At 42.4% G+C, this 27,970-nt stretch overlaps 1 protein-coding gene across 8 annotated transcripts; it reads left to right on the top strand.

The window, feature by feature from the left end:
- Positions 1 to 34: 34 nt before the first annotated feature.
- On the top strand, positions 35 to 26,769 carry TSC1 (TSC complex subunit 1). Of its 8 annotated transcripts, none has more exons than XM_041474799.1 (23): positions 35 to 229; positions 7,343 to 7,405; positions 8,436 to 8,611; positions 9,467 to 9,570; positions 10,200 to 10,352; positions 11,966 to 12,110; positions 13,141 to 13,295; positions 13,597 to 13,670; positions 15,083 to 15,261; positions 15,712 to 15,821; positions 16,055 to 16,178; positions 16,528 to 16,643; positions 16,872 to 16,944; positions 18,241 to 18,339; positions 18,432 to 18,999; positions 19,222 to 19,265; positions 19,784 to 19,950; positions 20,840 to 21,022; positions 21,369 to 21,479; positions 21,979 to 22,101; positions 23,061 to 23,248; positions 23,355 to 23,516; positions 23,793 to 26,769. In XM_041474799.1, exons 3-23 carry the CDS (start codon positions 8,506 to 8,508, stop codon positions 24,271 to 24,273), a joined length of 3,465 nt encoding a protein of 1,154 aa, XP_041330733.1. In that variant the 5' UTR covers positions 35 to 229; positions 7,343 to 7,405; positions 8,436 to 8,505; the 3' UTR covers positions 24,274 to 26,769. The 8 variants fall into 8 exon arrangements, with proteins under 8 accessions (XP_041330733.1, XP_041330734.1, XP_041330738.1 ...); XM_041474804.1 differs by lacking the exon at positions 35 to 229 and adding an exon at positions 289 to 371 and having other exon boundaries at positions 16,531 to 16,643; positions 23,796 to 26,769; XM_041474803.1 differs by lacking the exon at positions 35 to 229 and adding an exon at positions 289 to 371 and having other exon boundaries at positions 16,531 to 16,643.
- The last annotated feature ends 1,201 nt before the right edge of the window (positions 26,770 to 27,970 follow it).

Here is a 27,970-nt window from a genome sequence, read left to right as displayed (position 1 = left end):
CCTTGTTTACCGCCCGCGCGCGGCCCCGCCCCCCGCATCACGCGACCTCCGCCCGCCGCAGCGCTGACCCCGCCGAGATCCCTCCGCCGCGGGACTCCGCCGGGGCGCGGCGACCTCGGGCTCGCCCCCCGCTCATCCCCCGCGGCGGGAACGTCCCGTGAGGCGGGAGCGGCGAGCGGAGCGGGGAGGGACCGGGAGAGAAGCCGGGCAGCCAGCGGAGAGCGAGGAGGTGAGGCGGGACTAGGTTGTGCGGCGGAGGGATCCGAGGGGCGAAGCGCTGTGATGGGAGGGGGAGGCAGGGCCAAGATGGCGGCGCCCTGTGGGCCGGAGGAGCCCGGAGTGGTAAACAGCTGAGGGGAGGAGAGGGCGAGGTGAGTGCGCCGGGCCGTCCCCCGCCGCCACCGCCGCGGCGACACCGGGGACGGCCGCGGGGACGGAGAGGAGGAGGCAGAGCAGAGAGATGAGCGGCGAAGCAGGGAGAAAGGGTTGGGGGAGGAGGCGGCAGGAGAAAGGGAAGGGGTCGGGGGGATGGGGAAGGCGGGGGGGTGATGTTCCCCCTGCGTCCCCTTTCCTGCCTCCTCTGTCCCCTTTCCTTCCTTCCAGACAAACTTGCTCCGGGGTGCTGCCCCTCCCCCCCACCGGGTCCCCCCACCACCTAAAGCTCCTTTTTAATTCTGTGCTTTTTATCGAAAAAGGCTCAGCACCCCCATTGCAAAGACTGAGTAGCGATTTCCAGGTTTCCCCTGCCTTGGTTACTTGCTGAGGAGGTTCCCTTGTCCGGGGTTGGGTTTTAAATAAAGCAGTTGTTAAAGTCTGTCCCCTCGGTGAGGAAGGCTTTTCTCATTTCCTTGCTCCTGGGTAGGTAATGTGAAGTCAGGATGTTGTTTACTTCTACAATAAAACATTTTGCTTCCTGTTATCACAAAGAACTTGGAAGGCTGCAGTTCTGAAGTTTTCACCCTTTGTTTGCTATGGATGTCATTGTTTTATCAGTTTAGGCAGAGCTTCTCTCCTTGCTCTTTGGGGTTGGGTTTTTTTAATGAATCTCTTACAAGGCAGTGAGTGAAAGGAAGAACGTGCCTTAAAGGAATGTATGATTCAAACCCCCTGGAAATGACCCAGAAACCAGGATCAGGTTTTATGTGCAGAACTCTTTCCAGAGCTGCTGTTTCCAGAGAACCTTCCAGTGGGTGCTAATACAGGTTTTCATTCTTTATGTGGTCTGATCCTGCAGTTTCCTGACATTAACTTCTGGGGATAGTTGTTGGAAATCTGTCAGAATCGAAGCACTGCTGAAGTGATCCCATTAGGTGAAAAAAATTCCTCTTCAATTTACGTGTATGAACAACTAGAAAGTAAATCTTTGAAAACTCTGGAAGTTCTAATAATCAGTGCAAACCTTGGGAATCCATCTGCCTGCTGCTGTCTTCGCTGAGCAGCAATCAGGTACTCTGCTTATCAGGAACAGCTATGCCACACTGAAGTTTAAAATAAAATCAGGGGCTTAAAATCCTTTACTCAGTGAAAACCCTCTTTGCTTTGGTTTGTTCATTTGTTCTGGTTTTTTAGCAGCCCAGTTCACCCAGGGCTGCATTTGTAAGGAATTGCAGGGGCTTACACCATGAAATACAGTCAGAATATCTAATGTGTCATGAGATAAGCTTTAATTAAAATGATTTTATCTCTGTCTGTGTTTAATCCTGACACTTTAACTCCTTGTTACCTTTATGGTGACTAAAAAAGTGGCATTATTAATGGATTCCCATGTGAGATACACTGGCCAACTGCAGATGTTTTGGTGTTTGGACAAATATTTGTCTTCAGTAACTATTTGTAGTTTAAAATGAATGCTGGCTCTATTTGCAGCTGGACTGCTGGGATGTTGACTTGTCCTGATTCCTGAAATTCTTCCAACTGCCAGGCACCTTCTTGTCAGCCCTGACAGGAGCTGGGGGTGTGATTCAGCCTCTGTGCAAACTGAGTGGCCTGGAACACGAGCATGGTGCAAACACACACAAGTACATCTTTGGAAAAGATACCTTTTCATTTATTAGGAAGAAATCCTTCCCTGTGAGGGTGGGCAGGCCCTGGCACAGGGTGCCCCTGGATCCCTGGCAGTGCCCAAGGCCAGGCTGGATGGGTCTTGGAGCAGCGTGGGATAATGGAAGGTGTCTCTGCCCATGGCAGGATGGATGAGCTTTAAGGTCCTTTCCAACCCAAACCATTCTGGGATTCTTCAATAATAAGCAAATAAAATAACCAAAGCACTTGGCAGTGGTGGAAGCAGGGGAGGGCACCAGATTTTGTGGCAAGTTGCAGACAGGTGTGTATTTTAAGAATGTTACAGCTTAGTGTCTGGTATTATATGTTCATGTAGTTTAATAAACATAATGAGGACAAGTAATGATGTTTCCTTTCTTAGCATAAGCATTTCATTGAGTAGCACTTTAAGACCCAGAGTAAAGTTCTTGCAGTGGTGAATTTCTGTCACTTTCCTGGGCATTATTCATGTTTTGTTTTTACTTCACAGTTACACATCATTTGCTGTTGTTCTGTGTAATGCTGGATTTAATTCTTGGAGCAGTTAAAATGCCTTGATGAGTACATTAGATAGGTTGCAGTGGTTTCAAGGTTTACTGAAATGCTGCCTAACTGTGAATATGTTAAAAGGTTCCTCTTGGGGGCAAAAAAAAAAAAAATGCTGCAGAGATTTAGGAGTCTCAGTCCTTGTGTTAGTGCCAAGTTTAGAGCTCTCTGATCACCTGTTTGTAGTTAAAAAGATTCCATAGTTGGACTGACTTTCTGTGTGTAGTGTTAATTAAATTGTTCTAGAAAGCCAGGGCTTGTTCTTATTTATTTATTTGCTATTAATACATGCAGTTGTGTGTGAGGAATTGCAGTAATTCCCTGACTCCCTTTCGTGGCTGGCTGGTTAGCCTGACTTCTGCAAGAGGGTGAAGTGGCAGCCCTTCCATGTTTGGGCTTTTTGTGACATGGATTGTTTTTAAACAATTTTTCCTCTGACAGAAATGTGATGAGTAGCAATTAGCAATAGTGTATTAGCATAGAGCCCAAAGAATCTTAAATATTGCTGAATATGATTTTCTCTCTTTGTTTGGGCTTGCTGGGGTTTTTTTGTGATACTCATGTTCCCATATCAGTTAAACACCTGTAACAAAGTACAAGAGAATGTGTATAATACCAAGTTATAACTATAAATAATGATCTAATTTAGTTATGGGATCTTGTGTCAGATGTTAATATAACCAGAAAAATATTTACTATTAGAAGAAGCCAGACACCTTCATTCTTTAAAGATGAATAAATAAATTAAATTGATTGTATTGCCAGTTGTAGTGATCAGTTTGAAATGAGGTTTAGAGTGTTTAGAGTTATTATTTCTGGGTGGTGAAAAAGGGAATTATCAGCTGCTTGCTTTCCTCTGCCACCAGTGTTTTTTCTCCCTGCTGGAACTTTTCATTCATTGCTTATGTCACTTGTATAATGGCAACGTTCATTTTAACTGTGGGGGAAATGTAAGATTGGGCATGGTTAGGAAGCATAAAATGGGCTTCAGTTTTTTGTGTGGTGAAAGGGAGGGGGTTAGGCTTAATCCTTTCATGACCAACATTTCAGAGATGTGAGTGAAAAGGGCTGCTGTGATGTCAATCTGAATTTTTCTTTGAGCACAATTGCTGTAAAATCCTTCTGTTCTCGTTCGTGGCTTTTGCCAAAGCAGTACCTGGGGATGTGACCTGACCCTACCTGCAATAGAAATCAGATGGAAAAGTGTAAATCTGGAGCTTCTGCTCCTGTGGTGTTGAAATCCCCTTTCCTCTTGGGGCAGAGGGGGCAATAACCATTTACTGACACACCCTAAATTTAACTGCTCCTTAATGAGGAGAGATAAAACGCTGCTGCTGATCCCCCTCCCCCAGGATAGGTGCTCCTGGTGTCTGAATTTGGGTGTTGTCACAGCAAAGGCTGAGGGTGTGTTTGTGGTGTGTCCCCCTCCTCCCCACCCCTGCGAGCAGCATAACTGGCACTACCAGCTGCTTTTTCATTTGCCTTGGGATAAAAATACACTGAACAGAAGAACATCTCTTGACAGACATACTTAGAGAAGTCATAATCTTTGGGAATACTCTGCTGTCTCTTTCTCTGTTTAGCCTTTTCCAATTAATATTTCTACAGTCTTTCTCTTTGTCTTGAGTTTGTAGCTTAAACTGTTTTGTGTTGTTAAATTAGCTACTGAAAAAAAAAATAGACTTGGTTCCTGGCTTGTTGGCTTTTCCTTTTCCTTCTGTAAGATGGCTCCAAAGCTGTATTGGTACTTTAATACTTTTTACTAAGTATATCTTAAAGAAGGCTCTTGAATATAAGAAATGCTGTGGGTGTGATATTTTCCAGTGTGATTAAAATGCTGCATTTTAAAAGGTATTTAAACAGACTTTTTCTCTACGCTTTACTAACCAAGTACATTGGATCTTTTGTATAAAACTAGTTTTAAAAGTTAGTTAAGAGTCAGTGACTCAAATCACATGGAAAACTTACTTTTTTAATCCTATTAGTTGCAAGAATGGCCGCAGGGATGTGGAAGTTCTTCTGATGAGGGAATGATTGCAATATCTGGGGATGGAAGCATTAGAGAGGCTCATCTTGTAACTGTGTATTTGAGCAGAAAGCTGTGCTGGTGGTGTGATACTGTAAAGGTGTCAGGGATGTCCTGTTCACAGCACAAGTATCAATTCCAGATACAAAATACCCTGACAGTCAGTGGCTGTTTCACAAGGTGATGGGAGCCCCTTAACCTGGGCTGTGCTTATCGACAAGATTTGAAAATCACATCACACATTCCTGGTGGGACTGTGATCAGTCACACTGACACCACGCAGCTGAACTCCCAGGGCACGGCCTTTTCTGACTGAAAGCCTGTTGCCTGTAAACTACTTACTCAGCTGCCTTTGCCTGAAAAAGGTGTGACATGATTTAAGGCTATTGCTGGAATTTCCTGCCTTGTTCATTTGTGTTGGGCACAGATTTGGAGCATCTCAGTCTTGCTTAGAGTTTAAAATGACAAATGACTTTACCTTGAGAAAGCTGTGATTTGATTTTTTAAAGTTGTGGCCATTTGTGTACAGTGGGGTGACAACATTGACTGTTTTGGTGTAACTTCAGATAAACTTCCACCTCATGAGGTACCTGTGTGTAACATTGCCCCACTTTCAGATGTGCTTTGAAATACTTTTGTTAATATTTTGAATACTTTAGGAGTGGAGACTGCTCTACTTTAAAGAACTCCAATGCGCAATTGAAAAGTTGAAATAATGGATTATTGGATTTATTGGCACAAGGTCACTCCAGCCATCTGTTTTAGTCAGGGAGCTTGGGAAATGATCCGTTACCTGCCTGTGTGGGTTATCAGTGCTGAGCTCACCTTATCACCTCACCCTTATCTGATGGCAGGGTTTGTGAGTGCCAGCACAATGGCACAACGTTTGAAATCTTCTTACCTGCTCAACATTTAACCAGGGTTTTCCCCATCTGTCTGCAGAGGTATTGTTGAGCCTGACTTCCAGAACCCATCCAAAGTGTGGTTTATGATTTCACCAGGCTGCAGGTTTTTCTTTGGCAATATCAGGATCTGTGAAACTGCTGTTGAGGTTTTTACTGGTGTGACAAAGATCTGGTCCAAAATAATAGTATTGCTCAGGGCCAATAAGAAAAAAATCACTCTTTTTCACTGGTATGGGATGGGAATCAAAGAGAGGAGAGTTGACAAGGTTTTTATGGGTAAAAAACCAGAGCTTTGTGTTTCTGCTGCTTTAATTCTTAAAACAGGTTTTGCTTGCAGTTGCTCTGGGGGTGTGGCCATGCATCTCTTTTGTTAACAATACTTTAAAGAACTAATTCGTGTTGCTGAGGAAGCTGGTGAATCTGTTGCTTGACCGTAGCTGAGACTGTGTCCTGATAGAAATTGAGGCACAGCAAGGCCTGTTTGGAAGGTGTGTTCTCAGAAATGAAGGAACACATTCCTTGGAGGGAGCTGCTTCCCCATACGATGTTGCCAATGCAATCATTGAGTCAATTCAATATTAAAATGATTACTAGCAATGGAAAAAGCAGTTGATTCCTCAAAATGACTAACAGAGTGGAAGGCTGATTTCTTAGGTTGCATGGATGTGTGGCTTTAAACCTTTTGAAAGGATGGTGTCACTCTCTGAGCATTGTTTGTCTTCTAAACAGCAAGCGCTTTGAGGAAGGAGTGGAAGCTTTGGAGTCTGCACAATATAGGGGGAAAAAACCAACAAAAAAACCCCAAACCAAAATCCTAAACCACAACAAGTACCAGTTCTGATTTTGTGAAAAGCATAGAACCATTCTGCTTTCACTAAAAAGCAACTTCCCTCACCCCAAGACTATTCTATTATTATCCAAGTCTTGCTCACACTACCAGCCAGTTTTAAGTCTGCAGGTTTAGCATTTTGCCAGCATTAGACTAGAAAGGAAATAGCATTTAAATCGAAATACTTCAGTGATCAGGCTCTGCTGGCTGCTTGGACATGACCTGGAGTTTCATTTGGACTATTCACTTATGATCATGGAAAAGTGAGGGTGAGGGGTTTTATGTTCCGCAGTGGTGATTACTGCAATGCTCCAGCCAGTTTGTTGCTACTGAAATGCCAGTTGGGAGTGTGGTGCCATATTATCACCTTTGAATTTGCAATCAGTGCCAGGTTAAGTAAGCTGATGTCTGGTGGCACTAAGAAAAGTGACCTTGGGCAGTTCTGCAACTGCAGGGTGATATGTTGCAAATGACAAAGTTTACTGGTGGACACGTTAACTCCTGCTGTCCAATGGCTTTGTTAAACAGAAAGGTTCAAGAAAGTAATTTGTATATAGGTAATTACAGCATTATCATTTAAAACAGAGCGGCAGTCTGTGGTCCTTGGCTAATGCCTAAAAATGTTTTGAATAGAATTTAAAGGTTTAAATTAATTACTGCATGTTCAGAATAGAGAAGAATCCTTTCTGTGTAAGATTCTACCTGCCATAAATAAAACTTCAGCTGCTTTTGAAGGGTCACAGTACAAAACCATGGTCTTGTGAAAACCATCTAGTTTGAGGTAATTACACAGCTTAACCTGTGGACAGCTCTGGAAAGGGCAACTGCAGCACCATTTGGTGCTTTTCAGGCTGAGGGCTGACTTCTCATGCAGGGGGTGCACAACTCTTCTGTTCTGTGTAAAAAACTTAGTGATGTTCTGAACATATACCTGGTGTGATAAGGAAGAAATGAATTGTGCCTTTTCTTAACCTCTTTCTGGTTTTTCTTTATTAGTGATCATGAAAGGTGTGTGGCTGACAGCATTGCAGACAGAAGCTCAGCTCATCCACAGAACAGGTGCTGTAAACACAACTGCAGTAGAAAAATAATTTTGTGTGTAAACTTGGTATGTGTCAGTCTTGCCTTCCATGGGGGAAGTGAAAAATATATTCTAGCTTGGAGTGGGAGGGAAGAAGAAACCCTTGCTGATAATATGAGGTGTGATCTAAAGCCAGATTTGTTCTTTATCTGGGAAAGGTTTGGTGTAGGATTCTTCTGGATGAAATAAAAACTATTCATTTGTTGGTAGGTAGGTCAGTGTGACACCTGAACCCCTCTGGTGCTGGTACATGGGAAGAAGCCATTTTAGAAGCCTGACATGGCTTAGATTTGCTCCTAGCACTGTGCAGCTGACCAGATGTTACCTGCACCTGTTGCATTTAACACTTTATTCAGTTTCTGCACTGCACAGTTTTGATCACAAGTTACCCCAGTGAAGTCAAAGTGTGTTGTGCTGCTCTGGCTGCCCAGGAGCAGCAGCTGCAGCAGCCCTGCTTGAGTTTCCCAACAGCTGCAGCCTGGCCACGTTGCAAAGTCTTAAAGCCCAAATCTCTCAGAGTGCAACAATGCAGAGCCCAGGGCAGTGAATTCCTGACCTGGTCACAGGAGTGGAGAAGGATCTGGAGGTGTGTTTTTTCTCCAGATTTTAGTCTTATGCAAAGAACTGGAAAGGTGGTTTGAAGAGGAGTTGCTGTAAGAACGCAGGAATTGAGAGATTCTAGGTAGCTTTTTGCATTTTATTCAAAACTTTAGCTTCAGTTTACTGACCTGGAGAGCAAATTAAAAAAAATGGTAAGAGAATGCTCAGACAGTGTAGATACTGAGGTCTTCTGCAAAACAGATTAATGTCTTTGTGAAAAACACGAAGAAAACCCTGCTCATGACTCATTGGCTTTTTGGAAATTCTTACAGCTTTTTTTGCAGGTGTGGAAACCCTCACAATTCTCTCAGTGTTAAATGTGCACTTGTGTGGAAAAGGAATAGGAGAGATGAGAGATTTTATATGGAAAGGGAAAAGTTCACTCATCTGCTGTCTCTTCTCTCCTAGTCTGGTAGAAAGACACCAATGAAGAACTTCCTGAAGTTTTAACCTCCACATTCATGTCAGTACGTGCATCATGGCACAGCAAGGAAATGTTGGTGAGCTCCTCTCAATGCTGGATTCTCCAATTCTGGGTGTCCTGGAAGATATAACAGCTGCATTCAAAGATAATCTCATTTGTGGTATGTGTTCTTTTGTGTAGTTTTGGGAAGGGTTTTGCTTTCACATCAATAAAGGTAGAATAATGTGGGATTTTTTTTTGCTATCAAACACTGTCTTTACAAATGGAGCTTGAAAGAAACTTGGTATTTGGGTTTGAAATTGCTTTAAGGATTGAGGCTTCTCTTCAGTCCATTTTGCTTAATGGCATGGCTCCTGGAAGGTCTGTTACATAATTGTTAAAACACTATTACAAAATGACTGGCTTTTCCTGAGGCAGAGCCTCAAGTGTGAGCTGATGAAACTTTCTTTGTCGAGTGTATCTAGGAAGAATTAGGTGTCACCCGCATTATGGGAACCAGAGGGATTTTGTTAATTAAAAAAACATTTAAAAAATCCTACTCCCAAACAAAACAACAGACTGAGACTTTGTGAAAAGTGATTGCTGCTGTTGAGGCATCACTTGTGCTGACAGAGCCTTTTCAGAGCATGAGAGCACTGCCAGTGTCCTTGTCCCTGAACTTGCTCTCCTTTATGTGCTGAAGGGAAAGAACATCAAGTCACTCCTGAACACTTCACTGGGTAAAGCTCCCTTACAGCTCAGCTACCTGTGGGGTTTTATGATTAGACAGGAATTGTTGGTTGTTAAAAAACCTGGTTCCTTTCCCTGAGCTGAATGCAATCACTTGAATGGTTTGGAACCAGAAAATGTAGTTGAGAGGTCTCATTTTCCCAAAGGTCTCCTAAACACCAAGCTTTATGTTAGAAATTGTGTAATAGTTGCTTAAAAGTTCTGCAATGTCCTTGTAGCAAGTACTTCATTTTTAGTGTACTGAGAATGTTTTTGGGTTTTTTCCTTGCTGTCCCCAAACTGACAGACCGTGGGCCTATGCTTGTCAACAACCTGGTGGACTATTACTTGGAAACCAATTCTCAGCAGGCACTGCATATTCTGTCCACTCTGCAAGAGCCTCATGACAAGGTAAAAAAAAATAAATCTCGTTATGGCAAATTTTAGCCTGGTATTGAAGCAGCCTTTAAATAGCATCCATTAAAACTCTAGGGGTTCCACTCTGGTGTAGGATTACCTTGCTGTAGAGATGTAGTATCTCTGTAGTAAGGGTAGTTTAAGCTTTAAAAAAAACTTCAGAGGTCTCTGTTTCTTAAAGAGTTGCTTAAACTGACCCAATTAAGCAAAGAGCCTCTATAAAGGAAAGGGTCTGGAGGATTAATGTTGTCTCTTTACAGTGCTCCTGCTGCAGGATGTGTTAGCCTAAAACAAATTGGGTATTTTGAGAGCAAGTAAGGATTTTAAATAGACTGGAAATGGCACTACAAATTGGCTGCTGCCCAGATGATTTTTTTTTTTTTTATTTACTTATAAACATTTCAAAGTGCAGTGACTGCTTCTGGCCTGTATAGTTTGCATTTGTCTACCAGTAGGCTCAGAGTTATTGCAGGGTTCTGTTTCCTCTGGGATCTTGTATATTTGTAAAATGCCCATGGTTTCCATATTGACAAACTGCTGAATGTAGACTGGTGAAAAAGAGTATAGAGCAGTTAAATATAAATACCTTTCTTGTTCTACCTCTCTGCAAAATCCTTTGTCAGCATCTACTGGACAAAATTAATGATTATATGGGCAAAGCTGCTACTCGTTTACCCACCCTCTCTCTGCTGGGACATGTGATAAGACGACAACCATCTTGGAAACACAAACTTTCTCAAGCACCTCTCCTGCTTTCATTACTTAAATGTCTCAAGGTAAGAGCTGTCAGGGCTGTCTATAAAACACCTGATGTAAACTTGCATACAGGTGCAAGGCATTTGATTCCTGTTTTGATGTCATTTAGCTAAGCCACAGTGCTATTAATATCAGCTGAATACTCTGTGCTGATGCTGTTATTGCTGACAATCCTGTTTGTAAAAGCCACTGTCACTGTGAGTTAGGAATGTTTATTAAAACTTCTCCAAAATAAGTTAAAGACGAAAAGGCCCTTGGTGAAGTTGATGGGTATCTTGAATATGAACCTGATGAGAAATACAGTAACTTCTCACTGGTGTAATTTGAATTTGTGTGTCCTCTACTTGCAGTGTAGATGGGCCATGCAATGGACTATTCCCAGGTGAAATTACCTTGGAATTAGCAGACTTTCCCTTCTTAGCTACTGACATGCTGGATTACAAGGAGGTAGCTGTTCCCCCAGGCTTTGTGGGTTTTTTCCTCATCTGCACATTGATCAGGTGTAATACTGTGCAGCACTGTACCAGTGAATAAGGAATGAAAAGTGCTTTGAGACCTAGAATGCATTGTCAGTGATGGAATTTATTATGATAGTGAAGAATCCACATTAGTCATGAAGTCACATTTAAATGCACGATACAGTCAAGTGCCAGCACTCTTCAAAACAAAACCACCACAAATTTGTATCTGCCAAAGGAGCAGCTCCAGCTGCTGTTACTGGAACTCCTGACATGCCTGACAAGATCTGTTGCCCTTTGCAGTGTGACTGAGGGAGGAAGAAGTGTGTCAGAAAGCTGCTGGGAGTAGGACAGAGATGTGGAAGTTCTGGGGTTGTGGACAGAGGGTAGGGATGGACAGGAAATGTGCTCTGATAGATTTTGTGGGACTGAGGGAGAGTAGAGGCTGTAGACACACAGAGGAGGATAAATCCCTAAAAACTGACTGTCCCTTCAGCCTGAGTGGCTCCTGGGGGATACCCAGTGCTGACAAAGCAGAGGAGCTACCAAAGAAAATGTGCATTAAACTGAGGAAGCAATGAAAGAGTTTGAACATTTTCTGTGTCCTTTCCTAAAATCTGATTCTCTCTTCCCGTTTCATCCAGCCAAAGGTTTGTACTGCCACATCCCTTTCTTGTGGAACAAGCCAAGGTGTTCTGGTCGTTGTTTGAATTACTGCTGGGGGAAATTCCCAGCAGCCAGGTTTAGTAGAAAAGCTTTTGACCCCTGTGTTGGTAACTGGCCAACACCCTTGAACACCCTGATCACATCGGCAGTTTCTGAGCCTCTGATTGCTGTGTGTGTTTAGCTGTGGGAAGGAAGGTGGCACATGAGATGCTTCACATGCCAGTAATTGTTTTTGCTCAGCTGTGGAACTGTGGTGATGTTCCCTTTTTAACTAAGCCAAGTGTTTCTACAGAAAAGCAGCAGAGTAGGAGCAAAAATCCCAAATCTATTTTTTCTTCAAGTTGTTTATGAAAAACTCAGTAATCTTGGATTATTAAATTCTGGTAGGTTTCAGAGGGACTGTTTCAATAGAGAACTTTTTCCATGATGATGATTCAATGTTCACTTCATCCTTGGAAAAAATTAAGTTCAACACATTTAACTAATGCAGGTTTTTTCCCTTCTTGCAGACTGACACAGATGTAGTAGTACTCACCACAGGTGTCCTAGTGCTAATAACCATGTTGCCAATGATTCCTCAGTCTGGCAAACAGTACCTTCATGATTTCTTTGGTATCTTTGGGCGTCTCTCAGCCTGGTGCTTGCAGAATCCAGGTGAGATTTCAATTTTGTTGCATGCAGTTGTGGTCTGCAGTATCCTTGTGACTCGTGTGCAGTTGATGAGCACATTGTTTTGTGAGACTCTTGGTGGTCTGAGATTATTTAAACACAGAAAATGATGTGTTAAGCCCACAAGCTGTTCTGTTCTTTGAGAGCATGGGGGAGTTCTTTGCTCAGAATTTAGAAGTCTCTTAGAATCTTCCATGTGGTGCTGCTACTGCATGAAATTTCACTGAACCAAAGCGCTGCCCTGATGACAGTGAAAGGCAGACATTTATCCTAATGGAGAGAGAAGGGAAAATGCTAATGTTTCAGGCAGATTTTGAGGAATCTGATATTCCCAGATATAAATGGGGGTGGGGGGTGAGGAAAGAAGCAACATATATAAGAGTTTAATTTAATGTGCAACTATCAGTAGTGATGAAGGTTAATAAAACTGGTTTTCTCAGAGCCCTGGCTTTGCTGAATTTGTTGTAAGGGGTCTGATGTCTAACACCAGCAGTATCTGTGAGTGTGGCTCATAGCTGAATGAACAAATGCTGGGTTAAGCACATAGAACTGCTTTAGAGAGCCATTCTGCATTGCAAGTAGGATTGGAACTTCAGAGGTGAATACTGACATTTGTCTGTTGTGATTGCTTTTGGTGGCTACAAGCTTTTAGTTTTTACCTTTTAAAGTGAAACAAACCTTAGTTTCCTTTTTTAATCATTCAGTCAGTCTTACTCTGGCTCACTATCTAGAGGAGTTTCAGGTGTTAACTTGAATAAAAACAAGTTGTGCTTTGAGAATGACAGCACACTGGTTGGAATTAGTGGTCCTTATCTTAATTTCTGGGTTTGCTCTGAGCTGATGACTAAGTGTTGCTTATTTTCTAAGAAGACTTCACAGTTTCATTAGGGACTATTTGTACCTCAGAAGACTTGTTCCAGTTAACATTTCAAATTTAAAAGTAATTTGTTTGCATTCTTGGAACTTTTGTTCTTTTCTCCAATGTAATGAAAAAGATTCTAACTACTTTTTCCAGGTCATGTGGCAGAGATTTATCTTGTCCATCTTCATGCCAGCGTTTATTCTCTCTTTCATCGTCTTTATGGAATGTATCCTTGCAATTTTGTCTCCTTTCTGCGCTCTCACTACAGTATGAAGGAAAACCTGGAGACCTTTGAAGAAGTAGTCAAGGTAAAATGCTGCTCATCTGTATATTATCTGAGGCAAGGAATTTATAGCTATGTATTCTAATTTAATACAATTAATTTGCCATTTCAGCTGAGGGCTGTTTGACAAAACAGTATAAAAATGAGCGATTTGACTGAAAGCTCAGTTGGGATCAACTCTTGAAGCTGTGGTGATGTGTATTAACCTTATCTCTTAAATGTAATTTCCTGAACTATTGGGATCACTAGTTTGCTCATCAGCTTTGTGTGGTTTAGTGCAACCCAGAGGTGCTGCACTGATAACAAGTCCTCCTTCTTCCTCGCAGCCAATGATGGAGCATGTGCGTATTCATCCAGAGTTAGTGACTGGATCCAAGGACCATGAACTGGACCCACGAAGGTATTATATGTTCTCTCTGCTATTAGGAAAGGCTCAAATTGAGCAGCTTTCTGTGGTGTTATTTCAGAAGGTTGCAGCAAAACCTTTTCTGTCAGCATTAGTTTGTGTGGGGGTGTTTTGCCACCCAGATTTGTAGGTGCACCAGGTAAACATGTAGACTTTCCTCATCCCAGCTTTCAGCTGGATGAATAAGCAAAAACTATTGTGAAAGGTCATTAACAACATTTGGGTTCTAAATTCATTTTGTGTCTGGGATGGCATCTGTCTTCTGCTTTACTTTATCTTATTTTTATGACTTAATGATCAAACATCCTCATAAAGATTTAAAACAGTTTTCCTATGAGTAAAGTGAAACTGCCAGAGATGCTTCATTGGCTGAAGGTTTGGGTCATATTCCTTGGGTTTCTTGAAGTATTTGATGGGATTTAAGTGTTTAAAATGGCTTCAGTGTGTCTTGTTTTGGTACCTAGATATTGGTTCATTTAACAGATCAGTTCTTTTAACAGGTATGTGTTAACATTATCAGCTGTATTAGTTTTCTTTAGCAATAGGCTCATTTGCCTGCAGCAGCACCACTTGCTGCTTTTCTCTTGTCTCCACAGGCCCAGCCACTGAAGAGGAGAATTTGACTCTTGTTGCTGCACAGTAGTGCTCTTGCCCTGCTTTTCAGAGCCACTAGGAAATCACTCCTAACTGGGAACCCATTGAATGTCACAATTTTGCAGGGGGGAGGGTGGCACCACTCAGGAGCACAATTGGCACAAACCTTCCAGTGGAAGCCTTCTCTTTTGGTATCTTGGACAGAGAGTATTTTACTTTCCAAAGCAACCCAGCCTTTTATAGACAGCCTTCTGGGCTTTCTCTTCTTTACAGTGAACTTCCATCCCCTGAAATATTGGGCAGATCTAATCTGGCTGTTTAATTGAGTGAGAACTAGTTCTCAGGATGAAGGAGGTAGTAATAATAAAAAACATTTCCCAAACTTGGGAGGAAAACCACAGATCTGAAACTGGCATTTCAGACAGTGTATTTTTAAATAATACAGATTCCCTCACTGCTGGCATGTCTAAATTTTGACTACCAACATCTGAGTGTAGTTGAGCTGATTTCTACAGCTGCTGAAGCTCAGGATCAACCAAGTCTTCGTATGCTGTTCCTCCTTTCCAGAGTGCTCCATGCAGACCTTTATGGATCTCTGTGTCAAAGCTGTTTGTCTCCTCTTTGAGACCCCCTCTCACAAGTCATCTGGTTGCAATTTCTGTCTGGTGCCTTGTTCCAGTTTGGCTGGGAGCATGCAAAGCTGCCTGGAACAAATGAGCCATCCTACAAGCCAATTCCTCCTATCTCCAGGAACTCTTGTTTTTAACAATAATTGACTAACTTACTCTTTTGGATCCAAAAACTGTCTGCAGGTGGAAAAGGCTAGAAACTCATGATGTTGTGATAGAATGTGCCAAAATCTCCCTGGACCCTGCAGAAGCCTCCTATGAAGATGGTTATTACTCTGTGTCTCGGAAACTCTGCACAAGCTCAAAACATCATCAAACTGACCCCAGTGCCAGCTCTTACATTGACACACAGAGCAGCTATGGTAAGACCTGCCTGATGGCTAATCAATACCCAATTGCTGGAGAAGAGCTGGCCATAGAGCAAAAAAAACCCCATCTCACTAATTTATCCCACTTAAAGTCTGATTCTAGGCACCAGAAAATAAACTATCATTAAAAAAATAAATACATAGATATATTTTCTATATGCAGACATACAGCGTGTTCTCAACATTGTCTCTTCATCCCCTGTCCTCCCTACCTCAAAACAACAACAAGCCAAAAAAAAAAAAAAAGAGAAAGCTGTAGTATAATGTATTCAACAGATATTTTCTTGAGCTGGAAGAAAAGTCTCTACCTACAATTGTGTATATTGAATGGATTTGAAATGCTTTGATTAAAAGCCTTTAAGTCCTAGCCAGAAGAATCATGGATTTGTATTTGATGGGTTGAATGCCTTGGAATTTTGATTTTCTCTTTTATTTAACTTTCAGGGACTTCTACCCCATATTCCACTCCTCGGCTAACACTATCACAAATGCCAGGGCAGCTACCTCAGATTCTGAGCCCACAGTCCATGAGGCTGTCAACTGAGCCACAGCAGGTAAAGCAGAAGATGAAGCCCAGCAAGTTTTCATTCTTTGCACTTTCATAGTTTCTTGTGTCAGTCTTAAAAATTCATGGTTTTGAGCTGTGCTGTGAATTCTTCAGAAGCTGGTGTTTGTTTCACATTTAATTGAATTTCCTGAGTTTAACTGATTTCCTGTGTGAAGACCTGGATGCAGGTGTTTCACATGTTCCTTTTGTGAGCTCTGCTGTGTTTCACTCTGTGCACAGGTCACCATCTGGAGCCCTTCTGCAGTGTGTGGTATGACCACGCCACCGACGTCCCCCGGCATTGTCCCATCAGAGTCATCCCAGTCTGCATCACAACCCTACAGCAAAGCTTTTGGCACATCTGGTACGTGCTGCATTTTGGAATTAGGCCTTCAAGGTTTGTTTTACTGGAAATTCTGGCTGTAAATTTTACTGGCAGCTTTTAAGTGGGAATGCCACATCATGCCAGTTGATAGGCATGAGTGATTACTCCTACAAACTGAGTACCTCACCTAGAGCAGTGATGATGCAAACTGAGAGGAAATTTGTGAATTCAGTGCCAAAATCTGAAACAACTTCTGTGTTGATGAACAGTTGAAAGAGATTTAAGAAGTGAATGCTATGAGGTGTTTAAATGTACAATTCTTCACATACAATGTTCAGCTGAAAGGAGGAAGGGGGAGCCTGCTGAGAGAACTTGTGCTCCTTTTCAGCAGGGGGGAAAGGAACACCTTTGGGAACACCAGCCACATCTCCTCCTCCACCCTGCACTTCAGATGACTTTGTGCATGTTTCACTCCCTTCAGCTGCTGCCACACCTCCTAAAAAGGTATTACAAAATTCTTCTGCTGAACTAATCTGGTTTTTTTTCATTGACTTTTCTTAATGCAGTGACCTTAACTGAGAAAGAAAAATCAGAGTAGGTGGTTTATTAAAAAATTTTGCATTTCACTGCAAAAACTCTTCTAAATGTAGACAACTATTGCCACTTCCAGCTGCACAGTTGCCAGTGAAATCTAAGGCAATTAATGAGTTCTGGATTTATTTTGTTTTCCAGGAGGACAAACCAGATTCTGGGAGGCCTTTACTGCACCGACAGCAAAATGTCATAAACAGCGATAAATCATTGGGTAAACTCCATTTTCCTCTCCCCATTACTACAACCTATTGTAAACAACTCCAGTTTTTATTGACATTTATTCCAATTCCCAAGCACTTTTCCACAGGTTCTTTTTTCCCCTGAGTTCTTTGTAGTTCCAGGATCCTGCCTTAAACTGTGATTCAACTTAAAACCTTCTTGTGACGCTTCTGATTTCAGTTTAACCACTCATGTTCAGAAATGGCTTGAGATTTTTTTACCTTGCTCTCCTGCATATTTAAAAATGCAAATATAAACTAAAGGCTGAAAAGGGATATTTATTTTTATAAGAGCTGATTTTTTGAGGATTATTATTAGAAGCAGCAAGTTGTATATTAAATTTTGCTTCAGCAAGTTATCTGTCACGTGTCTGGATCAAACTGTAAGGCTGCACATAAGGATAGATATGATATGATGCTCCCTCTTCAAGGCCTCTGGAAAAACTTAGTTTTCTATCTACAATTATATTGCTGTACTTGAACCTATTTTAAAGCCCCATGAAATACTGAAATCAGTAGGGTGAGTAATTCAACTTTTAAAAGGTAAATGTAAATTCCATTTTCCATTCTCTGTCATCTACCTCTGTTGACAACTGTAGAAAGGGATTTTGGAACTGTATTTCTGTGCTGTGAATCTTAACCATCTTCAAAGTGGAGATGATAGTGAAATCTAAAGCTGGTTTTCTGTGGTGTAGTTGTGTAGTACCACTGGAATCTGAATATTTTGAATTCCAAGTTATGAACAGGCAAAGTTTTTCACCAAGTTCCTGATCTGTGACTGAGCTGAGCATGAGATTTCTGTCCTGCAGTGTGTATCCCACAGCTGCTGTCTCAGTTTTCATCAGTAGCCACATACTGGCAAGTTTGTGTTACATCAGATTGTTAAACTTCCTTTTTTTCAGGCAGATGCTGTGTCCTTGTGGAGCCAGCTCAGAAGCTAAAGGGGAGGTTAATGCTAATGTGGAAGTAGAGCAGTGACAATGCACAGGAGGCACCTTATTTTATTTATTTAATGGGTTAAATTGCAAACAGCACATCCTTCCTCCCACAGGTTGTGCAATAGCAAATGTTAAGTTTACAAAATTACAATTTGGGATCAGGTCTGACCTGTGACTGATCTCTGAGCTGTTTTCTACGTCAAGTGGAACAGTCAGATACCTTCCTCCTCTGAGGAAGCATCTGAAGGAGGGACAAGCTTTTATTCTGAGAACCTTACAGCAGTAAGACTTGTGTTTTGTGGAAAAACAGCACCTGTACAATTAACTTTTTGTTTTGTTTTTTTTTTTCAGACATACCCAGTAGTAAAAGTTCAGTAACCTTAAGTGATCTTCCAGAGTTTTTAGGTGGGTTGTCGTTTGAAGATAGCGCTGAGAAGGACAGAGAGGAAGGTAATGTCTGCCCTCCTTACCTACATCTTAGCTAAGGAAATGTTTGTCCTGTTGAAATACCAGATGCATCATGGTGCTCCCCCTCTCCTCAGATGCAATATCTAAAGAGATCTCCGAGATCACGACCGATGCTGAACACATGGTGCCTAGAGGAGGATTTGACTCCCCGTTTTACCGCACAAATGAAAGTCTGTCAGGCTCTCAGAAGAAGACCCACTCAGCAGCCTCCAGTGTTCAGGGACACAGTCAGACCTCTGAGCCTTTAACATCTCTGGACAAGCCTGGGCCTGAGGGTGCACGGGAAACACCCAAACAAACGTTTACTCCCATAGACAAGCCCTGTGCAGGCCCTGGGGAAAGCCCTGCTGGGAACAGGGAAGGAACCTCTGGGGAGCCGAGTATTCTCACTCCCAGCCCTTGTAAAGTACCAGCACAAAGGAGAGTGGTGTTTGGGAGTGGGCAGCCTCCCCTCTATGAGCACCTCTTTGAGGTTGCATTACCAAAGACTGCCTACCTCTTTGTTGGCAAGAAGACTGAGGAGCTGCTAAAGAAAGCCAAGGGAGCCCAGGATGAAGACTGTATGTCCTCAACTTCTCCCGTGGAAGTGCTGGACAGGCTGATTCAGCAAGGAGCAGATGCACACACTAAGGAGCTGAACAAGTAGGTGACTGAAAATCTTACTTTGCAGACTTTATTGTTACTCTTTTTTTGTGCTGGCTTAATTTTAAGTTGTGCCAAAAAAGCAGCTGCACATTTCCTCCCTAATCTTTTTATACCAACTGACCTTAATTGTACTTTTACCAGGCTATAAGCTCTTTTGAGGTGAATATTCCATTTTTTTTACTTAAACTTGCCTGTTAATGCTGCATTTTCTTTTTTCAGATTGTCTCTGCCAAGCAAATCTGCTGACTGGACTCACTTTGGAGGTGAGGAAATTTCTCATGTTTTGGCAATCTGTTCCTCTATTATTAGATTTGCTTAAACAATGACCTGCATACTTTTTGCTTGTGGGTTTTTAACTAATGCTGCAGAAAAATGATGCCCTCCACTAAGTCATGGTTTATCTTCTTAGCAAATAGTGTTCCAGAGAGATGAGCTGCTTTTTTCATCTTTGAAAAGTGCAAAATTCTCGACACTTCTGCTTTTGACCATTTCAGCCTTGCTGAGCTTCAGTGTGCTGGTCATCTGACAGATCCTTGCATCTTCTCACTGTTCATTCAATCTAAAACTGATGTTTTTTCTTGCTTATTTATGTGTCTGTGTCTTAGTTGTGTGCTCTGAGGCTTCTGTGGTGATGGTGGCTTGGCTTTTTTTCCTTAATCAAAGGAGCAATCCATTTGAGCCATATATCCATTGCTTTGGGAAAAATGTTTATGATTTTTGTATTGGAGATCAAATAAAGCAGAGAGTGCAGCTCAGTAACCTCTTCTGTGTCCCACTGCAGGTTCTCCCCCCTCGGATGAGATTCACACCCTGAGGAACCAGCTGCTTCTGCTGCACAACCAGCTGCTGTACGAGCGCTTCAAGAGGCAGCAGCACGCGCTGCGCAACCGCCGGCTCCTGCGCAAAGTCATCAAAGCCACGGCCCTGGAGGAGCACAATGCTGCCATGGTGAGCAGGGAAGCTGACTGAGACACACTGGTGCTGCTAAAAGTGTTATTTGGCCTGGCTGGTGTCTGTTAGTACCACTCAATTAACAAAGAAGCCTCGTTTGTTGCTTTATTGAAGTCGGTGTTTGTGGAGTGACTCGTGCATGAGTTCTGTGTGCTGTCGTTATTAATGTCAGTCATTTGGAGTTGACTGCAGGCATCTGAATCCTTCCTGCATGACCCCTGCCAGCACTTGCCTTTGGGTAATGGTAAAAGCTTCCCTGTTAGTGGAGTGGCTGTTCAATGCCTGGCTAAACACCTTAATGCATATTTGATAAAGTATTGTCCTTTGGCTCCTCAAATGAGGACCAATAGCAAAAGCTTTGGAAACTCAAGTGTTGTTTTCCAGAGGTGTTCACTGTGATAGAATTTGAAGATATAAGTACACTGAAGGATGTCTCAGTACAGATTTAGGTCAGATTTAGGTGTTTCATAATATATTTTCATGTTATAGCTAATTCCATCAACAGTTTCACCTTCTGATAATTAACTACAAGAGCCAAAAATAAACTTCCTAGTAGATTTTGGAAGATGAACTGTTGCTTCAGCAGTGAGGTTCAAGTCCCTGTTGAAAGCATGAGAGGCAGTGGAAAAATAGGTTATTGCTCATTCATGCTTTGAATGTGGCTGTGAGTTTTCAGCCTGTCCACCCTTATCACCATTTCATCTCCTTTTCAGCCAAAACCAAGCCAAGCCCCAACAGCCTTAAGAACATGCTCTGTATAAAATGTTGTTTGCATGGAAAAGTGTTTTCCTGCATGCTGGTAATGACAGCTTTGCTTGGCTGAGCATAGTTGTCCTAGCTGCTAAGCAGGTGTCTTGTCTGATGAATCATGTGGGATTCTTAACAGAAAGATCAGCTGAAACTGCAGGAAAAGGAGATCCAGGCCTTGAAACTCAGTCTGCAGAAAGAACAGGCAAGGTACCACCAGTTTCAGGAGGAACATGATAATATTGTGGCTCAGCTTCACAGCCAGATCCGACAGCTGCAGCACGACCGGGAGGAATTCTACAACCAGAGCCAGGAATTGCAGGTATGAAGCAACAACAAATTTGTTGTCTGCTTAATGGTTTTAAAAATAACTTTCTTCATAACAAGGCATGAAATACCTGAGAGAAAACTGCACATTTTTATTAGAGAGATTGTCTTGATTCAGAATAAGACAGTGCATAATTGAAAGTGCCTAACTTAATATCATCCTTTTATAGTCCTGTTTTGTCCTGTCTTCAGCTTGGAAATAGGAAAAGCCAGGTTCTTAGCTGGTTTGGAGGGGTCAATATAACTTGATTTCCAGTGCTGGGGGTTTACAGCCTCCTGTGCCTTTGCTGTCCTTAGTGACGTTTCAGAGCCCTGAGTAATTTTTTTTGTCACTTGAACAGACCAAGCTGGAAGACTGCAGGAACATGATAGCAGATCTGAGGTTAGAGTTAAAGAAGGCAAACAACAAGGTGTGTCACACTGAATTGCTGCTTAGCCAAGTTTCTCAAAAGGTAAGAAAAGTCAGTGTTCCCAGGGTCCCTTTGTGTCTTTCTGATTATTTTTTATCTGATAGTTTTCACCAGGTGCCTTTTCTTTCTTGATCTGAAAGAAGCCTGTGCTGAGCTCCATAGAGTCTGATACTAACTGCACAAAAACAACACAGAAAAAAGTATTTTGGTGAAGAAATTCTAAACTCAGTTAAAGAGCTTCTGAAACTTCTTATTTTGGCTTTTTCCACAGCAGGGATTTGCAGGTTGAGCATTATGAATTTGTATTAAAACTCTGCTAAATCTTGACAACTGAGAGATATTGTTTATATCATAAGTTGAATGGAAATGGAAAGTTCTTTATGAAAACAATTTATTTAACACTTAACTGCCTACGAAGCATTGGGTTTTAGCCTTTGTTTCCCTTCTTCATAAAAATACCCTGTGAACACAGTGCCTGTCAGCTATGACTCTGCTGAACTGTTCATCCCAATGTTGGATTCTGTTCCATTTCCTTTCCCAGCTTTCCAACAGTGAATCAGTGCAACAGCAGATGGAGTTCTTGAACAGGCAGCTGCTGGTTCTTGGGGAGGTCAATGAGCTGTACCTGGAGCAGCTGCAGCACAAGCACACAGACACTACAAAGGTACCAGTGCAGAGGACTTTTGGGGAGACTTCCCTTGAGGTCATCATTCAGCAGTTCCCAGCCCTGAGTTCAGAAGGAAAGGCTTTGTAACTTAACAGACTCTTTGTTCTGAAATTGATTTTCAGGGATTTGATTGTATGTTTGATCTTCTCTTCAGATGTTTTGTGCCCTGTGGGTTTGAGGAATATCTTCAGTGCCCCTTCTGAAAGTTAAGAAAGGGTTGTTGGGGTACACCTGGGGTCTGTTTTAGCCAACTGATGTAAATTCTTAACAATTTCTTTTCCAAAAGCCAAGACTTTAGTGTGCTCAAATGTAACTGACAGCAGATTGTTGGTAAAATAATGCAGGGTAGTAGTGCCAGAATTTGTGGAAAGATCTTAACAAGGATTTTACGGGTTTTTGTGAGGTGTTACTTCAAAATGAGCATCTCAGCCTTCCCACTCAGTCATTTTCCTATTAAAAGTTAACAGTAACTTCACTGAGACTTCTGTGGTTCATATGGTTTTACTTCCTGACTTCAAAGAAACCTTTTTCTAATTAGAAGCAAGTAAATTACACAACAATATAACTGTGTTCCTGCGTGAGAGCACGTAATTAAAGAAGGTGAATAATACACTGAAAAGGAGTCTTCTACTGGTATTTAATGAAGGTCGTGTTGGAAAATGGATTTAAAATAGAGTTTGTCTACTCTAATCCAGTGCAGAACTGGCAAGAGTGCTTTGATGAAAAGAGGTTTTCATAAGGAACATTAATGTGCTAATAAATTCCAGTGATGTGTAATTATTTTAATAGTGTACATCCTCAGCAGGGCTGGTTTTCTATATCTGTTTATAGAAATGCTGCTTTTATTCTGGCTTGCTTTAAAATGTGCCTATTTATAACATCAGAAACATGTCTAAACACCAATAAAAATAACAGAGGATCAAATTAGACTTTACCATTGTGTTGTTTGCTTCGAGGAGGTTGAAATGTTGCACGCTGCTTTTCGGAAAGAACTGGAGAAAGCAAAGTTGTGTGTTCAGCAGCAAAGCCAAAGGCTCGATGCTTCCCAGAAAAGGATAGCTGAACTGGAATCTCAGCTTGCAAAGAAGGACCACCTCTTCCTGGAGCAAAAGAAATACCTGGAAGATGTTAAAATCCAAGCAAGGTAGGGGTTTCTTATGTAACATTTTAGCTGTGCTTTGGCAGATGCCCTGTCACAGCTGAGGCAGAATCTGGAGATTTTGGACATTCTGGTTTCTTTCTTTACTCAGGGGTCAGCTGCAGGCAGTAGAAAGCAGGTACAAGGCTCAGAAAAAAATCACCCAGGCATTTGAGCTGGAGATCTTGGATCTGTTTGGGCGGCTGGAGAAGAGCAGTCTACTGAAAAAACTTGAAGATGATAAAACAGAAGCAGCTGAAGCAGCAGAAGAAAGGTGAGGGTGGTGGTGTGAAATCTGCAGGACCCATGGGGGATTATTGTCAGTTTTGGACTTAAAAACAGTGGATGTGCAAAGCTGAGTGTGTGACACGTCTGGTTACCCCCTGTCTCTCCTGCTTTACCCCTGAAGTGTGAAAGGAAACCTGTTGAAGTACATACCCAGAGGCAGAAAGGGAAAGTAATCAAAGTAATCTGCCCTGACCAGCATTTCCCTCTCCACTGTTTAATTACTGTTAATTTTCTTGACACTGTGTCCTCTCTCTTCCCCAAGCAGGCTGGATTGTGGTAATGAAGATACAGCAGGACACAGTGAAGAAACACTTGGTAGAAATGGAGAGACCAAACCTCCCAGCACCCGAGGCAGCAGTAGCAGTAAGGGGGGCAGCAGCAGCGAGCTCTCCACCCCAGAAAAACCCCAGAACCAGAGGCTGAGCAGTCGCTGGGACACGTCTGTGTTGCTGGAGCCCTCCACTACTGTCCCACTGACTGTAGGTTCACTCCCCAGCTCCAAGAGCTTCCTTGGAATGAAGGCACGAGAATTATTTCGCAACAAGAGTGAAAGCCAGTGTGATGAGGAGGGGGTCAGCATCAACAGGCTGTCTGATGCCCTAAAGACTGAACTATGTAAAGATCCAAGCATGGAGTCAAAGGCCCCTCCAAGCCCCGAGAACCTCTCGCCTAAGCTCCAGGAAAGCAGTGTTGGACAGCTTCATATCATGGACTACAATGAAACTCATCATGACCACAGTTAAAGAGGAAGATAGTCAATCAGTGTTATTTTCATATTCTTGGCATAGAACAGGAGGCGTGAGTGCAAGTTTAACTAAAAGCTTTTATGTTTCTTTGGTCTGAGCAGTGGCTCATGCAGCGGAGCAGGATCGATGGCCAGGAACGGAAGGAGGCTGCTGAATGAATGCAAAGTGGATTTTTGGGTCTGGAATTGAAAATGCCCAGCCTAACTCTTGCTTCTTTCTCAAATTCAATCCTTAGCAGCGTGTACTAATTTGAAGGGACAACTGTTAGCATTTGCAAGTATTTTTTTCCCTTTCTCCCTGTCCCCAGTTGAGTGGCTGCATTTATGAACTTGAGTGCAATATGAGGCCAAATTAGCATTTGTGAGTTTACTCTGAATGCTTTGTATTTCGTTGCAAGCTTCCCATTTAGAGCAGTTGGTTGTGCTGCCTGTCCAGGTGACATTGGTTCCTTTCATCCTGGAAAGAAGCAGCACTAGGATTTTCCAGTGCATTCTCTGTTTTTGCCTGTCCACTCTCCCACATCCTCAGAGCCCAGCCTTCATTAAGTTGAAGTCTGATTGAATACCCAAATGTTTAAAGAACATTGTACCTCTGCAAAATGATTCATTCACCCTAATTCATGATCATTGTTTATATTGTCCTTAACATTTCCTGGGAAGTTACATTTGAACAGACAAAAAGGAACTGGAGCTTGTAATGCAGAAGAGACCATAAATGCTGAAGACTTGTTAAAACACCAGCTTCAGATCTTCATGGTGTTTGAAGTGTTTGCCTGATTGACCTCACACTGGTTTGTATGGGAAAGCAGTTGGGCTGGGAGAAGAGGGAAGAGGAAGCTTTACTCAAGTAGGGAGAGGATACAGAACATGGAGGTAGATTATGAAGATCTGCAGAGGGGGATTTGCTTCTCTAATCAGGGAACTGTGCTGCCTCACCCTTCTTCATTTGTTCCTTGTTTGAACAAGACCACCATGTTTTGAGTCGAAGAAATTGGCTTCATTCTTCCTGGCAATACCTTTTCAGGCTTGCCTTGGAGAGCATGGTTTCCTTTGAGTGCCCTCCTACTCAGATTGCAGCACATTGTTTAGTTCAGCAGTGTCAATTTGGCTCTAGGTCTCTCCCCTTCACCCTCATCCTACTTCCTTAGATGACAAGGCTGAGGAGGAATCCTGCTCACACTGAAATCAGAATCCTGGCGTGAAGCTTTTTGGTGTTAATTATGTTTTAAGTCAATTATGAGCCTTCTGTGAAGGAGGATTGTGGGATCAGGGCTTGTCAGTGGTCAGACTCAATCTCCTTCGTGACAGAACAGGGCCTGCTGTTAGGAAGGCAGTGCTTGTTTTAAATGTCCCCCGTGGCTGGGTCCAGCTGTACTCAGATGGTTCAGGCTTCACAGTTCCCCTGCATCACTCGTGGCCTCTTCTCCTAAACATTCTGTGGGTGGCAGCTGCTGTTTAAGAACCACCTCACATAGAAATCAAGTCCAAGCACACTTGCATTTGTAGTCCAAATCCCTTCTTAGCCCGGGAGGCAACGAGGCTGTGAGAGCAGCTCAGCTCACTGCTGCCAGGACTCGTGCTCCCATTCCCGCCTCCTCCGTAACTCCAAGGTCTGAATACATTTCTGCCTGTCTTAAATTATTCTCCGTGTCCTTTCAGTTGGTCAGTCTGAACTCTGAGAGTAGAGGTGAACTTCAGTGGTTGTGTCAAAGCTGACTGCATGGAGTAGAGAGTAGAGAGTTGGTTGTAAGTGGCAGCCTGGTTTTGTCTTTAGGCTTTCTCAGACGTAGTGGTAGCAAACGTGGTAGCGCGTGTTTAAGATTTGGAGCTTTCCTGCCCCTCTCCCACTGGATCCCAGCCTGGGGAGTGAACGGTTTGCACACAAAGGGCCTGATGGGCCAGCTCAGCTAGGAATGTTGGAGGAGCTCCTTCCCATCCTGCTCTGCCCAGCCCGGGTCTGGCGTTCCCAGGAGAGGCAGGTTTTGTGTCAGTCACAAAAATGTCCTGGCAGCAACGCAAGCTCTTTGGTAAGGTGGCTTTTTTTCTTCTTTTAAACAGGATTTTAGCACCAGGATAGTAATGGAAACCACTTTAGGTTTGTTTATGGACCACAAAGATTATGGAGGAACAAATTTTGCAATTTTCTTTCCTAAGTCTAAAAATCATGGATCTGCTGTATGTAGTTAACTTGCAGTTTGTTTGAAGGGGTCCCATCAGTGAAGTGGAAACAGATTTTTTTAACTGACTGCTTTTAGTTAAATCTAAAATTGCTGTCTTTGTCAAGTTAATCTGTTCCCTGCCTCGCTCTTTGTAAGCATGTTAAACAATCCACATTAAATGCCATAAATATGAAATACGAGGAAATGGTACAATCGTAAGCTAAAGAGAACTTAAACCAAAAGGAGGTTTTGCTGTCCTTATTAGAATGTTCTAAAATGTCAAGGCAGTTGCTTGTGTTTAACTGTGAACAAATAAAATGTATTGTTTTGCACTACTCTGTGTTAAATTCCCTGCCAGACCTTTTTGGGACCAAACACATGGAAGGGAGCTCAGTGTCCAAACATTTTCCCAGATGGAACAGTCCAGAGCAGGTCAGTGCTGCTGCCCCTTTGCACAGGATTCACCATTAGAAGTTCATTTTTCTGCATGGAGCCAAAGCCTTTTTTTTTTTTTCTTCTGTGCCAAACAAAATCACAAAAATGTGCCAGTATAATCCATAAATGAACTGCAAACAGTTCAGTGCTGCAAATCTGCTGGTGAGCTTCTGCATGGCCTTGCTCCTGCAGGCCAGGACTGCACAGTGATTAGAGAAATTAATAGCTGGAAATGTCAGAGCCTTGTTTGCAAAGCTGGGGCTGCTGTCAGGAGTTGGCTCTGTCTGTGCTTTTCCCTTCCATACAGTGCATGCACAAGGACATTTCCTCAGACCATGAGGAATTTTGGGGCCACTTTTTCTAAGCTTAACCTGGTGAGGTAAGGTTGTTCTCTTGTTTTGCTTTTTTCCCAGACTGGCACTTTCTCACTGGTTCTGGTCTTTAATTGGTTTTTATTTGTTTGGTTGGTTTTTTTTTTTTTTCCTTCTCTTCTTGAAATAAAGAAATATTTGAAAGATTGCTCAAAGCAGTTTAGTAATCCATACACAAGCCTCAGCATTCCAATTAAGGACTAAGTATAATTCTTAAATATGGGCAACACAGGCAAGGGTCTAAGTTGTGCAAGTGGCACATTGTGAACATGCTTTGGCATGTTTTGTAATGTCTGTGGAGAATTTTATACAGAAAATACCATAAACATCATCTTAGGAGTTCAGTGACACAAGAAGTTGTTTGGACCCCTGCACTGAGATAGTTCTAAAGCATGGGGGTAGAAAAATGAAAACAAAGCACAAAGTGAATTTAGCTTGCCCTTAAACGTAATGGGTTCAAAATAAGGCATCCCTTTAATCCCTTGCCAGTATAAAAAAAGTCATTAGATAAAAATTACCCACAGAAGTGTATTGCTGGGGTACAAAAAGAAAAATTAAGTGCCTTCCTTACTCACTAATGTCAAGGCAGTTTATAACACCTGATAATCACACAGGAGACATTAGGGAAGGAAATACTTCAAATTCAGGAAATTAAAATATCTGTGCTGATTGATCCTGATTTGTTGGAACTACTTATCTGCTGGCACAATGGTGGATTTTAAAAGTGGTT

Source organism: Pyrgilauda ruficollis, unplaced genomic scaffold (genome assembly GCF_017590135.1).
Source record: "Pyrgilauda ruficollis isolate IOZ18807 unplaced genomic scaffold, ASM1759013v1 scaffold34, whole genome shotgun sequence".
Taxonomy (NCBI): Eukaryota; Metazoa; Chordata; class Aves; order Passeriformes; family Passeridae; genus Pyrgilauda; species Pyrgilauda ruficollis.
The sequence above is the reverse complement of the archived record's forward strand: the minus strand, read 5'-3'. Positions and strand labels throughout refer to the sequence as shown.